Source organism: Hippoglossus hippoglossus, chromosome 3 (assembly GCF_009819705.1).
Source record: "Hippoglossus hippoglossus isolate fHipHip1 chromosome 3, fHipHip1.pri, whole genome shotgun sequence".
NCBI classification, from domain to species: Eukaryota; Metazoa; Chordata; class Actinopteri; order Pleuronectiformes; family Pleuronectidae; genus Hippoglossus; species Hippoglossus hippoglossus.
In genome coordinates this window covers 22,059,307-22,075,927 of record NC_047153.1, presented here as the reverse complement: position 1 = coordinate 22,075,927, position 16,621 = coordinate 22,059,307, and the positions used below count along the sequence as shown (strand labels likewise).

At 47.3% G+C, this 16,621-nt stretch overlaps 1 protein-coding gene across 1 annotated transcript; it reads right to left on the bottom strand.

The window, feature by feature from the left end:
- Positions 1-91: 91 nt before the first annotated feature.
- dpep2 (dipeptidase 2) lies at positions 92-16,620 on the bottom strand. The gene is made up of 11 exons (XM_034581795.1): positions 16,521-16,620; positions 16,087-16,244; positions 15,838-15,964; positions 15,619-15,748; positions 5,529-5,679; positions 5,173-5,242; positions 4,502-4,678; positions 2,975-3,059; positions 2,821-2,896; positions 2,212-2,347; positions 92-1,115 (listed from the first exon to the last, which is right to left on the bottom strand). The coding sequence occupies exons 2-11, from the start codon at positions 16,239-16,241 to the stop codon at positions 813-815; spliced, it is 1,410 nt and encodes a 469-aa protein (XP_034437686.1). The 5' UTR covers positions 16,242-16,244; positions 16,521-16,620; the 3' UTR covers positions 92-812.
- Between the last annotated feature and the right edge of the window lies 1 nt (position 16,621).

Here is a 16,621-nt window from a genome sequence, read left to right as displayed (position 1 = left end):
TCACAGCTGTGTGGTTATCCGAAAGTCATGCACATGCTGTGGACGATGATAAAATATCAAAATGAGCTCAACACAGCGAAGTCTCATCAACTTTGTTTCCAGCACACTGTTTATTCTGAATCTTATAAAAAGCGGGGCATCACACTCTTTGAGAAACTGCTCATCTAAGTTAAAGATCTGGTTTTAACTATTTCTAAGTGCAATGAAAAAAGTGAGAGCAGTTGTCTGCTTGGCCAAACGACCCTCACTGAAATACACACTGCCTTTTATGAAGATGCATAATGTTACACTGCCCCTGTACTGCTTTGATGAAACCTTTAATACAATACCATTACAGCAATACATAATTTGTGTGATATTAATATTATGATAATGTATAATTTTTCACTTAACAGAACTGTTTACCCTCATTATTCCCAGCATAGTGACCCCACCTCCAGTCACAGAAACTTTCACAAGCAAAGACTAAAAAAACTTATGCAAACAACTTTATATACTAAAGTTCCATCTCTGGAGTTGTCAGTGTCATTATTTTCCTATATATCATAATTTTTCATAGAGATGGCAACACACATTCACCAAGAAATTAAAGACAGAAGTTAAATTACCTCCCAGATGGAAGAAAGTGCTAATGTTTTTTTGTTGCACTGGTGGTAAGAATCTGATCCATCACCTTATCTTTGCTGACCTGTGGGGTGATGTGTCAGCCTCCAAATGGCTACAGAAAACTCAATGAGCTCTAGTTATTCACACAGGATTAAATGTATCGCTTTAAAATAAAGACGCTTTGGCTGAAGTGCATTTTTAAATATTCAATCAATAAACATGCTGGAAAGCAGCAGAACAGTAGCCAGGATCAGCAGATCTGCAGCTCCGTGTTGGGCTCTGGAGGTGCGACTGGATTTGGGACTGGAGGTGCGACTGGATTTGGGACTGGAGGTGCGACTGGAGTTGGGACTGGAGATGAGACTGAAGGTGAGACCGGAGGTGAGTCTGGAGATGGGACTTTGCTGTAATTTTTTAGCTAGCGTAAGATTCAGTCTGCAGCTGTTCTGGATCCCCTTAGCAGGGATCTGGGTCTCACCGGGTAGGGTGACATTTAACTCATCACGGACCTGGAGGAAAATACAGAGAGAGACAAGAGAGGGAGGTGACATTTGAAATGAGTCAACTTTTGAATTAGTCTGTGCTATAGAGAACTCTCTTAAACTGTAAAAAGCAATATTTTAATCTGTTGGATATGTTCATTATTATTCAGTCAATCTCAGGAGGCAAACAAGATTACTGTTGAATCTGAAAATGTTATTTTGACCAACAGGGAGTTTTTTTTAAAGTTGCCACAAATTCTTAAATAAAGGATATGCATCCAGACAGATACATAAGTTTTGTTGTCAGGAAAACTAGAATTATTGTCCTGGGTTTGTGCCTCTGACAAACTGCAGTTCCAGTCCCTGGCATAATGCATTCACAAAAATATGAGGTCACTGTGGCCTTTGAACTTTGACCACTGCAATCTAATCAGTTCATCTTTTAGTCCAAGTGACAACTGGTCAAACTCTGAAGAAATTTCTTAAAAGGAAACTTAGGCCATTGTGATCTTGACCTTAAATTTTGATCACCAAATCTTATCAATTTATTGAATGAGTCTAAGTTTAAAAGGATTCTCTTAAAATAACCTGAGGTTACAGTGACCTTGACATTTGACCTCCAAAATCGAATCAGGTTGTCCTCGAGTCCAAGTGAATGTTCGTTTCAGATGTAATAAGATTCGTTCTGGTTGTTCCTAAAATATCATATTCACAAGAACATGACGTCTCCATGACCATGACCTTCGACCACAAAAATCAGTTCATCTTTAAGTCCAAATGAATGTTTTTACTAAATTGAAATCCCTCCTGGGATGTTCACAAGAACAAAAATGGGTCCTTGACCACAGAGATTTGATCAGTTCATGCTTCAGAACGACTTAATATTTGAACCAAATTTTAAATAAAATCCCTCATAGTGAGATCACAAGAATGGGACAGATGGACAACCAGAAAACATAATATGTGTGGAGGCATAATAAAATAAACCGATATCAAGTCCAATATTTCAAACATATCCTTTACTCATTGTCTACAGCTAAACATTTGGGACTTCCTCCCTTCATTAATCAAGGAAAGCTTTATATTTGACAAGAGAATACAGTATATTAATCTTCCAGCTCACCCGCTCCACCTCCCTAAAAACTCGCAGGAAATTCCTTCTAAGGACGTTAGCCAAATCGTTTTCTGTCCAGTTCCTCTGCAGCAGTTCCTGGATCAGGTCAGGATACTTGGACACATCGTCTAGCCCCTGAGGAAACCTGCAAAAAACCAAAAAAAAACATTCACACATATTTATTTTGCAAAAGGCATCACTAAAAACTAATCGTGTAGTTGTAGGTAAATACTAATTAATAGTTACAACAATAAACCCTTTAAGCCTTTTATTATTATTTGTTTCGTGACATTGCTTTTTGGAACTGATGATGTCTGCATGTAGGGAATCAAACAAATTCGATCATCACTTTCTTTTTGCCTCTTCGCACTAAACCATTATTGATTTCTACAAATTTCAGTCTGCTGATAGCTGAGACGGCCAAATTGTTGATATGAAGACAGGCTAGCATGAGCACAGAATTGATCTGGTTCATGAACAACCTCTCAAACATGTTAGGAGAGTACGAGTGTACTTACCATGCTTTTTGTTTTGTTTTATCGTTACCCTGCAACCAGGTTTTAGAATACCTAGAGGCACTAAAACTAAAATGACAATTTGCAAGGGAGTATTTCTTACGTTGGAGCGCCTTCGAAGTCCGCCCCAAATCCGATCGACTCAGCTCCAATGACCTTCTTAATGTGATCAAAATGGTCTGTAAAACACATAATAAATGATCAATCAACTGAGAAACTCCAAATACCAGATTTAGAGTTCAAAATAGATGCCTCACCTGCCACGTGAGAGATGTTAGCCTTGTCTTCGCAGGAAACAAAATTGTTGTGGAAATTCACCATGATCAACCCCCCATTCTTTTTCTGAAACACATACACAAGTCATTGGATAAACTATGTATAAATACATTTTCACACACAAAGAACCTACATTTCTATCTCACATGCCTTCATTAGCTGTGTTGGTAGATGCGGTTAAGATCAAGTTTCTGTGTGACTTATCTATTTTACACACTCTGTAACTATGTTCTGCAGTAATCACTGTTTAACTGTACACACACACATCTGCAATATCTGGAATAATGAGGAACATGTCCCTCTAGGAACAGGGATAGCTGCTGTTAAATAAGGGAATTGCTATTGATCCATGTTACGTGCAGCAAGGTCAGGCAGGGTCAAAGGGCCTGTGTGTTTTCTTCCCTTCCCTGTCTCTCTCACCCAGGTGCTGTTGCTGATGGTGATGATGATGATGAAGATGATGATGGCTGCCTCCTGTGTAGCTGCTGCATGTGTTCAGCTCATTGGTATTGTTTTCACCTTGTGAGTGTGTGTGTGTGTGTGTGTGAATGTTATTACTCATGTTGTGGGGATTTAAAGCTCCAGTGTGTAAGATTTAGGTTAAGGATCTATTGTTAGAAACTGAACATAAAATAATCCTAGTGATATTTTCATCTAAATTGTATATTTTTGTTGTTTCCTTTACCCTAGAATGAGCCCTTTATATTTACATCTGGAGCAGGTCCTCTCTACGGAGGCCACCATGTTTTTTTACAGTAGCCCAGACTGGACAAACTAAACACTTTTTGAGTTTGTAAGACAACTGAAGGCTGTCACATGCCCTCTTTTATGTTTGGGAGGGGAGGGTGAAGTGAGGGATATTCAGCTGCAACATGAAAGTTCACCACTAGATGAAATACATTCTACACACTGAACCTTTAAATCTGTTTACACAGTCAAGTTATAGGGACTGGTTGCCCCCCAATAATTCAGGCAATCTGGGTCAATGTAATGTCTTCTGAAGTCACGGAGACCCAACACAAAGTGTGAGTGTGTGTTTAGTAGGAACGACTACAGAGGTGGTTTTGACTACTTTGGCATGTGTTTATATGTTAATAGCTAGATTTTGTCATCCCGAGATTCAATTCGCAAAACTGAGTATCCATGTAATAACGTTGTAATGTGATGTGTTCATGGATCGAAACATTAACATATTGAAGTGCGTTGCGGCTGGTGTGATCACCTCCCAAGATGTTCCCCAATTCATATCCAGAATTTGTATTCATATCTTGGTTCTTAAACCTGCAAATATACCCTAATAATTTTCATCAATAATATTGTTATTTGCAAAAATACTTTATTGGTGTAAGTCTGTTTATCACGTTGATACACAAAACTCTACAGAGAAAAATGCACTGCATGTTCTTTGTCAGAGGGGTGAATAAAAGTGTAATTAAATGAATGAACTATAAATTAATCAGTGAGTTGATAAGCAGGCAAACAATTACTCAGTAAATTAGTTTTCTCACCAGCTTGTGCAGCAGAATGTCAGGAACATTGCGCTGGCTACTACAGATGAAGTAGGAGGACGAATGGCTGAAAATAACAGGAGCCTTGGTGTGTTTCAGCACAGCCGAGGCCGTGCCCCAAGAAGTGTGGGAGATGTCCACTATCATCCCCAGTCTGTTCATCTCCTCCACCACAGCCTCGGAAAAACACATCCAAAAACCACTAAATCAACCAATCCCAGTATCATGGGAAGGAACACATGCACAGAAACACTCAGGCAGCAAGACAGCAATCAAGGAAGTCCTACAAGGAAGAGGCAACTGAAGAGGAAACACCTTATAAAGCTGTCTATTCAAAAGAAGCAGTTTATATTGTGTGTTATCTCAAATAAGTACATGTGTAAGGAATTGCAAGTCTAATTTGGGTAACAGCTGTGTCTCTATTCACGTTTGCATAGCATTAGCAAACTCGAACAATAACAAGGTCCAGTATGTTTAGCACAGTCCATTACTGAGGTGTCTAAAAGCTTAACAATGACATAATAATAATAAATAAAGTCATGTTAATCAAAAGGTTTCTCATTATAAATAAAACATCCATCATAAATATTCAGTTATTTTATGTTCTGATAACAAAAAACTCAAAACAAGCTGACACTTTTGCAGTTGATATGACTGAAGATTGAGCTTACCTTCCCAAAGCTTGTCAGGCTGTTCGTCAGACTTTGATAGAAACTATACAACATTGAAGATGACTTTGCCCTGCATTGAAAAATGTTATTAAAACCACAAATCATCAGAAGGTGTAAAATATAAAAGAATGTTGGCATGTTAAGGGCATTTGAAGGTGTTTCTGTCTCTCTACAAATATAGGTTATTTTGCATAGAGGGAAAATAATGTAAATATGTTTGATGACTTTATTCAGTCAACTGGGTAAAGAACTGCGTCTTAAACTCAATATGGTTCATTGTTTCATTTCATCTTTTTTTTAACTGGCTGCAATAGTCTAGTATAACTATAACATTGAAAATAAATAATTTTCATTACCAGGGTGTATTGCAGTTATGTGTGATGGTCATGGAGCGGACACCAAGACGGTAAAACATCCGCAGAGTTGGCAGGCTGCTGTCGATGGAGTGTCCTCCCTCAATGCTTATGAGACACGCTATCTTACGCCTCTTTTCAGCATTCTCCAGTTCTGCAGTGACAGACAACACATTGTATGACATTAACCCTTGTGTTGTTCCTGGGTCGAATTGACCCAGAGTGTGTGTGTGTGTGTGTGTGCGTGAGTGTGTGCGTGTGATCATACGCAAGCCCTGGCCGGTCAGGGTTAGGGTTAGGGTGACCCAAGGATTGTCATTATCCAATTCTCCTGGGGTAATTGAGACCAATGGATTGTCATTCTCGATTGTCATGGGAGGGGTCATTTAGACCCCCAGAGAGGGCGCTGTGGTGCTCTGTGGGGTCATTTAGACCCACACCTGATTCCAATTGAAATCAAGGGGGGGTACATTAGACCCACATATAAGTCTCAGTGTGCCACTCTCTCACGGACCATGGCACGATGTCGCGTCAGGAGCATTTCACCAGAGAACAGGTTCTCCAACAGCTATTCTCCCAGCAACCATCCTCTGAACCCGAAGAGGACGCAAAAGAGCCAGACTGAGAAGCGGACGGACAAGGAGATGGAGAAGCAGACCGAGAAGCAGACAGAAAAGCAGACCGAGAAGAAGACAGAGAGGACGGAGACGGAGACGGAGACAACGGCGATAGCGAAGAAGACGAAGACGACGACGGTGACTACGAAGACGACGACGGTGACGAAGACGAAGACCCAGTGGGTGATGCTTCTGCAGATTCGTCATCCTTGGAAGAAGAAGAAGAAGGAGGACAAGACCACGGCGACACCACCACCACCACCACTGGACTCGTGGAAAGAGAGACCTTCCCCTCAAGAAACGGGGAAATAACATGGTCCTCGAGGGCGTAAGGCCGAGAGGAGGGCCACTGCTCCTCCTCCTCCTCCTCCTCTTCTTCCTCCTCTGCTGCGGCTCAAAGCGGGGTCCTCCGGGGCCCCACGATCCACGCGACGTCCCGCACCGGTGACCTAGCCTCGACGTTCCACCTGTTCATCACACCGACGGTAGAGAACATCATCCTGGAGATGACGAATCGGGAGGGTCGTTGAAAATACGGTGACGAATGGAAAGGGATGGACGAGACCGACCTGCGCGCCTACGTAGGGCTGCTGATCTTAGCGGGCGTGTACAGGTCCCAGGGCGAGGCCGCCGCCAGCCTGTGGGACGGCGAGAGCGGCCGGGCGATATTTCGTGCCACGATGCCCCTAAAACTCTTCCACACGTACTCCAGACTGCTGCGGTTCGACGACCGCGAGACGAGACGCACGAGACGAGCCACGGACAAATTGGCGGCCGTGCGAGAGGTCTGGGACGCGTGGGTGTCGCGGCTACCGCACCTCTACAACCCGGGGCCCGAAGTGACCGTGGACGAGCAACTGGTTCCGTTCAGAGGTTAGTCTTTTTTTTTTTTTATATTATTATTATGTTATGTTATGTTATGTTATGTTATGTTAGTTATGTTATGTTATGTAGATAGCGGCTGCTAGTCCTCGTCCTCATCTCATCTCCTCTCATCTTTTCTCCTCCTGTTTTTCTCCCTAGGCCGGTGTCCATTCCGTCAGTACATGCCCAGCAAGCCGGCGAAATACGGGATCAAGTCGTGGGTGGCCTGCGATGCGAAATCAAGCTACGCTTGGAAGATGCAAGTGTACACCGGAAAGCTGAGCGGCGGACGCCCAGAACGGAACCAGGGGTTGCGGGTAGTGCTCGATGTAACGGAGGGACTGCACGGTCGTAACGTCACGTGCAACAATTACTTCACCTCCTAGGAACTCGCGCGGCAGCTCCTGGAGAGGAAGCTCACCGTGGTCGGCACTGTTCGGAAGAACAAGCCCGAGCTCCCGACCGGGCTGCTCGCGGTCAAGGGAAGAGAGGTGTTCTCATCCAAGTTCGCATTCACGCCCACTGACACTCTTGTGTCCTACATCCCAAAGAAAAACAGGAATGTGGTGCTCCTGAGCACACGGCACCCTGAGGCCGACATCAGCGACCGCGAGGACGGGAAACCGGTCATCGTCCTGGACTACAACCGCAACAAAGGTGGCATGGACAACCTAGACAAGGTGATCGGAACGTACAGCTGCAGGAGTATGCCCGCGCGCTGGCCCCTGGTCGTCTTTCACAACATTCTCGATGTCTCTTCCTACAACGCCTTCGTGATATGGAGAGAGATCAACCCAGACTGGATACCGGGCAAGCAGAACAAGCGGAGGGTGTTCCTAGAGCAGCTGGGAAAGGCTCTTGTGACTCCGTTCATCGCACGAAGGGAGCGCATCCCCCGCACAGACGCGTCTGCCACGGTTGTGAAGGCTGTAAAAGCCGCCGCCGCCGCCGCACAGAGAGCTGTTGACTACGACGCTCGACCCGAGTGTCCGGCCTCCTCCATAGACCTAGCAGCAGCCCCGCTCGGGGCGAGTAAGAGGAAGAGGTGTCAGATATGCCCCAGGAAAAAGGACTGTAAAACTCACACCATGTGCCGCGGGTGTAACAAATACATCTGCAAGGGCTGCTCACTTGTCTATTGCGCTACGTGTGCGTCCTAATATGGGGTGGGCTTATGGAGTGGGCTATGTGAGGGGGCCAACAGCCGGGGGAAGCAGGGACAACACAAGGGTTATGAAAAGTACAGCATGAAACACAACTCGTCGAGATTTACTTTCTGTTTCTCGTTGTTGTGCTTCCTTGAATTTAAGAGTTTGAGCCCAGGACCTCCTGCTGCGTTCTTCACGTGTGAAAGACGATCGCCAGAGAAAGTCCAGTCCCAAGTCTTCTTCTCCTTCTTTATTCGGTTTATTGGCAGGTGACAACCAACGTCAAGGTGCATTACCGCCCTCTACTGTGTGTTTCAATATCCTACTTCCTCTTCTTCCCCATTCGGTAGCGTATCTCTTATTACCCTTGATATTTGATAGCTTCTCCTTCGTTCAGTTGAGTGGCGGGTGACAACCTCCTGTGTTGGAGTGTATATCAGAGTTATCTAGCTCATATTAAATCAGTTTGTCCAATCCTGTCTCCCTCAGCTAATGGAACATACTCCCTATTCCAAAGGTAACTACTATTTCCAAGCTTAGTTCTTCCTCTCTGCTTTGCACTTTTCCTCTTGAGCTTTTCTCGTTCTCGAACACACTTATTAAAGTGAAGCATTACATGCTCCACTGACTCTTCTATAACATATTTTGTGCGGGGGGGTTCAACACACAGTGGAAGGCGGTAATGCACCTTGACGTTGGTTGCTACCCACCAATAAACCAAACAGAGAAGAAGAAGAGGCTCGGACATCCTCCGCAATTCATGACTGAAAACGCCCTTAAAATAACAATGTCTTTGAACAAGAGGCCGGGCTTTCTATTAGAGTCACAATCTTTTTGTGGCTTTGATCTTCAACATTATTTGAGATCTTTAAAATTGTCTTTGGTTCTTTATCATGTCTTTGATGTGTCTATATGACTTATGGAAGAAGATACCCTTCATGTTCCATATCAAGGGTGTTTTGTACTACCCTGGTCAGCAGCGCTAAGTGGAAAGAAACGGATCAAATAGACCTAAACCCAGATATGGAGGAGACTGCAATACAGACATTCACCATGGATACATCTAATGCATTGGAGCTTCCCAGCATGACAGTTGAAACTATTCGCATGCAGATTGAGGATCTTTATACCAAGTTGACTGCGGAGCAGTGGGAACTGTTAAAATCAGAAACACCAGACAACGTCACAAGGTTTCTGTTGGCAGAACTTCTTCTGAACATGACTTTGTCTGTGTCCTCAGACCTGATCACAGCACATGGACACAACGACTTTCCCTTTACTGCGGAGAGTATCCAGTCCAGTCTGGGAGACGCTCTCAGTCAGAGTTTAGCACCGGGCAGCTTAAAAAAGTCTGTGAGTTTGGATCAACTCACTGAGTTGGTTGCAGAGGAGATGACAGAGAGGGTCAATTCCCGCCGGTCTGAGCGCTCCACCAGCGGATGCTCCACCAGCGGATGCTCCACCAGCGGATGCTCCACCAGCGGATGCTCCACCAGACTGCCACAGTGTCACCAGACCACAGCCAACAAACTTGAGAAAATGGTCAATTTTGTTTGCAAAGTATTGAAGAAATCTGCCGGCGACATCGAGGGCTCGTTCAAGCCGAAACTACGCAGTCAAAAGACATTTGAGCTGATAAACGAGTTCCCTAGGGGGAAACCAACCTCTTCACGCACTGACTCTTCATCGTGCAGTTCTCGCTCTGACAGACGAACATCCTCAGAATCATCAGTCCGCAGCAGTGACTATAGGACAAGTGAGGCCGTCCAGGAAATCATCGGGAAGGAGGTGAGCGACATCATCGAGCCCCTTGTGGACGAAATGTCAGAATCTGACCTGAGTGGGCTGATATCTGAATCTTCTCTGGAGTTTAAAGCTGCTGCAGATGAAATCTATCAGATAATTAGTGAAGAGGAGAGCGTCAGATCATCTGATTCGAGTAGAGGCTCCAAATCCTCAAAGAGCCACAAGAAGTTTTGGAAAGGAGTGGGGAAGAGGATCAAGAAGCTTTTTGCAAAGTTTTTGGCGACAGCATCGATGCTCAAGATGGGGACACAAGTCAGAAAGAAGTTCAGTAAGGAGACCCAAGTCCCAAGCAGTGAGTCAGTCAAGTCTCTGATGGATAGTGTGGAGTCTCTGCTTCTGACAGAGACCAAGGACAGAGTTTCACCTGCAAACGCCCCCGTCCTTACCGATGTCCTCTATACGTACATCGCAACTGACATTGTAGTGGCGAGTCCAGCTGAAGTGACGAAAGTGTCTGTTCCTAAGTCCCACAGAAAGATGTACGCGGACATAAAGGAGAGAGTGATCAATTTCCTGCCATTGATGAACTGGTGGTTCTCAAAAGAGGCCGGTGACTACACCAAGAGGGTGACCTCCGCTTTAATGGAGATTGAGCCCATCGTAGGATCTCCGGTCTCAGAGATCAACAGTGCAACGGAACGGGCAGAGCCCCGCAAAAAGATGTATGTCAATCTCGTCATTGACCAGTTCGTCACTCGAGTGTATGCAAAGTCCAAAGTGAACTTGTGTGACGAATCAATACACCTCACTCAATACCTGTTTGAAAAAACATGGCCCAAAGTCCAAGACATTGACTTAGACATGTCCCCAGATATAATCAATGTCCTCCACAAGGCCGTGTTCAAGGACCTGTGTAAGATGTGGGACTGTCCAGAAACGCTGCTGCTTTCCATTTATCGAAAAGAACCAGAGGTCGAGAAAAGAATCGCCGCCTCTATGGAAAGCCACATGTCCAAAAAACCCGGCAGGATGTCCAGATTCTTCTCCTCTTTGAGCAGATTCTTTAAACGGTAGAAATGCTATTGCTTTAAATGAGGACGTGCATATACGTGTCTTCTACTGAAGGGGTGTGGATTCACTCTGGGAGCTCCAGTTTACCACATCCAAACAAAAAAAAAGGTCTGCATGAAATGTTTTCTGTAACCATTTTCTGTCACAACTGTTAAAAAATAATAAAAAATAAGAAGATGAGTCGCAGAGGTTGTCCTCTTGGTGTGAAAGCAGCCAGTGTGTGAGGAGGACCATGCAGGAAAGAGGGGGGGAGAAGGGGGAGCACAGGGGGGGGGAGGGGGGGGGGGGGGGGGGGGTCTGCTTCATTAGAACCGAGCTTTGGTCCCATGAGCTCTTTTCACATCTCATAGCATGAAGTCGTTTGTGTGTGTGTGTGTGTGTGTGTGTGTGTGTGTGTGTGTGTGTGTGTGTGTGAGTGCATGTGGCAAGCACACCCTCTGCCCAGTGGTCGTAGCTATTACCTTTTGTGGCAATTGTCCTTGCCACGGGGCTCTCCCACACACGGCCAGAGACGGAAGTGTTGCTCTTAAACATCTTTATTTAATCCATAAACATAAATTCAAACTACAACTTAAAGCAGACTGGCTTTGTAGCTCAGTCCGGGCGTCTCTCCAGTGTCTGCGTCTCTCCAGTGTCTGAGTCTCTGGATTCGTCCTGAGGCAGTGCAGACGCTGCCTTTTAAGCACGAGGACCAATCAGCTAACAGCTCTCACCTGCGCTGATTGATCCTCTCTAGCAGGTGAGGGTGCTCTCCCAGCCCCCTCACCTCCACATACCTCCACCGCAAATTTCAGGCCAGGGATTTATCCCGGCCTGACCTACTCCCCCCCCCCACGGACCAGGAGAGGAAGCGCATCCACCGAGGCTCTCAGGAGGTCGAGCAGGTGGGCGACGACGTACGCAGCGTCTCTCCGGAGGCCGGCCAGGTGGGCGACTCCGCCCGGGCGCCCCGGCAAAAGGTACCGGGCCTGCCGGTGTCGGCCTCTCTGCCGACGCAGGAACAGGGGCTGCAGGGGACGCTGGCTGTACCGCCAGCCTGGGTGCGGGGACAGGGGACGCTGGCTTCACCGCCAGCCTAGGTGCGGGGACAGGGGACGCTGGCTTCACCGCCAGCCTGGGTGCGGGGACAGGGGACGCTGGCTTCACCGCCAGCCTGGGTGCGGGGACAGGGGACGCTGGCTTCACCGCCAGCCTGGGTGCGGGGACCGGGGACGCTGGCTTCACCGCCAGCCTGGGTGCGGGGACAGGGGACGCTGGCTTCACCGCCAGCCTGGGTGCGGGGACAGGGGACGCTGGCTTCACCGCCAGCCTAGGTGCGGGGACAGGGGACGCTGGCTTCACCGCCAGCCTGGGTGCGGGGACAGGGGACGCTGGCTTCACCGCCAGTCTGGGTGCCGGAACAGGGGACGCTGGCTTCACCGCCGACCTTGGTGCGGGTACAGGGGATGCTGGCTTTACCGCCAGCCTTGGTGCAGGGGCCGGAAGGGGTTTGGAGACCGGAGCATCCGTCGACGTCATCGCCTCCGTCTCCACCTGCCTCAGGAGCGCCTCCAGCTCCCGTCTGGTCCTCGCGCTCTCCTCCCGGTACGCAGTCACCAGGTCCCCCATCCTCCGAACCAGTTCCCACTCCGCCTGCTGGTCCGTGTCTGTGTGGAGCCCCACGTTGGGCGCCAGTGTGGCAATTGTCCTTGCCACGGGGCTCTCCCACACACGGCCAGAGACGGAAGTGTTGCTCTTAAACATCTTTATTTAATCCATAAACATAAATTCAAACTACAACTTAAAGCAGACTGGCTTTGCAGCTCAGTCCGGGCGTCTCTCCAGTGTCTGCGTCTCTCCAGTGTCTGAGTCTCTGGGTTCGTCCTGAGGCAGTGCAGACGCTGCCTTTTAAGCACGAGGACCAATCAGCTAACAGCTCTCACCTGCGCTGATTGATCCTCTCTAGCAGGTGAGGGTGCTCTCCCAGCCCCCTCACCTCCACACCTTTAAATTCCTGAACCTTGATTTCAGAGTGCAGATACAAACAGAGTGTTTTGACGTGGAGCCTAAACACTGAACTTTCACATACACAACAACCACAACAACAAAGAGTGGGGCGGACACGCCCACCTCTCTCTGCCAGTACTCATGAAGAAATGTGGGTTTGTTTTAACAGCAGCTTCTCTACTGTACTCAAACATGTGTCCATCACAACAACACACACACTTCCTGATCTCTGATCTGTTTTTTTATTTTTATTTTAACCCTTGTGTTGTTCCTGGGTCGAATTGACCCAGAGTGTGTGTGTGTCTGTGTGTGTGTGTGTGTGTGCGTGCGTGAGTGCGTGCGTGTGATCATACGCAAGCCCTGGCCGGTCAGGGTTAGGGTTAGGGTGACCCAAGGATTGTCATTATCCAATTCTCCTGGGGTAATTGAGACGAATGGATTGTCATTCTCGATTGTCATGGGAGGGGTCATTTAGACCCCCAGAGAGGGCGCTGTGGTGCTCTGTGGGGTCATTTAGACCCACACCTGATTCCAATTGAAATCAAGGGGGGGTACATTAGACCCACATATAAGTCTCAGTGTGCCACTCTCTCACGGACCATGGCACGATGTCGCGTCAGGAGCGTTTCACCAGAGAACAGGTTCTCCAACAGCTATTCTCCCAGCAACCATCCTCTGAACCCGAAGAGGACGCGAAAGAGCCAGACCGAGAAGCGGACGGACAAGGAGATGGAGAAGCAGACCGAGAAGCAGACAGAAAAGCAGACCGAGAAGAAGACCGAGAGACGGAGACGGAGATGGCGGCGATAGCGACGAAGACGAAGACGACGACGGTGACTACGAAGACGACGACGGTGACGAAGACGAAGACCCAGTGGGTGATGCTTCTGCAGATTCGTCATCCTTGGAAGAAGAAGAAGAAGGAGGACAAGACCACGGCGACACCACCACCACCACCGGACTCGTGGAAAGAGAGACCTTCCCCTCAAGAAACGGGGAAATAACATGGTCCTCGAGGGCGTACGGCCGAGAGGAGGGCCACTGCTCCTCCTCCTTCTCCTCCTCCTCCTCTGCTGCGGCTCAAAGCGGGGTCCCCCGGGGCCCCACGATCCATGCGACGTCCCGCACCGGTGACCTAGCCTCGACGTTCCACCTGTTCATCACACCGACGGTAGAGAACATCATCCTGGAGATGACGAATCGGGAGGGTTGTTGAAAATACGGTGACGAATGGAAAGGGATGGACGAGACCGACCTGCGCGCCTACGTAGGGCTGCTGATCTTAGCGGGCGTGTACAGGTCCCGGGGCGAGGCCGCCGCCAGCCTGTGGGATGCCGAGAGCGGCTGGGCGATATTTCGTGCCACGATGCCCCTAAAACTCTTCCACACGTACTGTAGACTGCTGCGCTTCGACGACCACAAGACGAGACGCACGAGACAAGCCACGGACAAATTGGCGGCCGTGCGAGAGGTCTGGGACGCGTGGGTGTCACGGCTACCGCACCTCTACAACCCGGGGCCCGAAGTGACCGTGGACGAGCAACTGGTTCCGTTCAGAGGTTAGTCTTTTTTTTTTTTTATATTATTATTATGTTATGTTATGTTATGTTATGTTATGTTATGTTAGTTATGCTGCTAGTCCTTGTCCTCATCTCATCTCCTCTCATCTCTTCTCCTCCTGTTTTTCTCCCTAGGCCGGTGTCCATTCCGTCAGTACATGCCCAGCAAGCCGGCGAAATACGGGATCAAGTCGTGGGTGGCCTGCGATGCGAAATCAAGCTACGCTTGGAAGATGCAAGTGTACACCGGAAAGCCGAGCGGCGGACGCCCAGAACGGAACCAGGGGTCGTGGGTAGTGCTCGATGTAACGGAGGGACTGCACGGTCGTAACGTCACGTGCGACAATTACTTCACCTCCTACGAACTCGCGCGGCAGCTCCTGGAGAGGAAGCTCACCGTGGTCGGCACTGTTCGGAAGAACAAGCCCGAGCTCCCGACCGGGCTGCTCGCGGTCAAGGGAAGAGAGGTGTTCTCATCCAAGTTCGCATTCACGCCCACTGCCACTCTTGTGTCCTACATCCCAAAGAAAAACAGGAATGTGGTGCTCCTGAGCACACGGCACCCTGAGGCCGACATCAGCGACCGCGAGGACGGGAAACCGGTCATCGTCCTGGACTACAACCGCAACAAAGGGTGTAACACTTGTCTATTGCGCTACGTGTGCGTCCTAATATGGGGTGGGCTATGTGAGGGGGCCAACAGCCGGGGGAAGCAGGGACAACACAAGGGTTATTGCCTCAGATAAAACCTTATATTCAATACAAGCCAGTGAAATGTGCAAAAAAGAACAAAGAATTCTGAATCTTTTGAAAATGTACCACAATTTGTTTTTGAGTTTTGATTTCTTGTAAGAGAGAGTGCAACATCTCATTTTTCACAAGTAATTACCTTTTCATTATGATGCATAGATCCCTATAATTTCCATTCCCTTTCTCAAATTATGGACTGTAAGTAAGACATATGGGATAATATACATTTAAATTATGGAAAAAAAGAAAACAAATGCATGGTAAATCATAATTAGATAATTTGTTGCAACTGAGAGATTTTCTCAAAGACTTCTCTTCTTGACTCTGTGGTGTTTTTGGAGTTGTACAATACCTTCGGGAGATGTGACCAACTCAAACTGCTGGTACTCAGTGCACATGCGTCTGATCACATCTATTTGTTCCAGCGTCAGTCTCACGGCGTCCTTGTCTTGGGCCGGACAGAGTACAAAGGCTGCAAACATCTGACCAAGGAAGAGAGAGAGAGAAAGAGACATTTGAGTTTCTGACCTGACTGCCATTCTGAGCCAGAAGTCACTTGGTAGGATAATACCTGTGTCTGAACATGGCCTGCTTGGAGACGGGAGATGTCGGTGGTCAGATGGCTGAGATTATGAAGGTCAATTTCACTCAGGTTGTTGTTGTAATAGGCCCTCAGCGAAGTAGCTATGTCATTATGACTAACAAATGAGGGCACAAGAGAAGTGTGGGGGTCAGGATGGAGACGTATTTTAATCTGATTTAAGACATTTATTTCCACGAATGTGACTCATGTGTGGAGACGGCATCAAACAAGCTTTACGCGTCAATAAGAGGATATGTGGTCATCAATTCGTGTGCTCGGCTCCTGTCGGTCTCTGAGCCGTTTGCAGATATGAAACAACACAGAGAGGAGAGAACCAACAGGTGCCTGATGGAGTGCATGGAAAAGCTTGTCACTGCTTTCCTAGAAGACATGGTCTGAGGACACACACACACACACACACACACACACACACACACACACACACACACACACACACACACACACACACACACACACACACACACACACACACACACACACACGCATTACAGTGACAGCTAGAAACAACAGAGCATCTGAATACATGTTCTGAATCTGACTTGAAATACATTTTTTCATTTTGAAGTAAATATCTAATACATATAATAATAAAACAAATAACACAATATATAATATAATAAAATTTAAAATGAAAAACCCAATAGACTCACATTGCAGGTGTGATAACAGCTTCTTGTTGAGGAGCTTGTTTCTCACAGCTCTTTTTCCGGCTCAGCGTCCAAAGCGAACACAAGTCACACAAAACTGACTG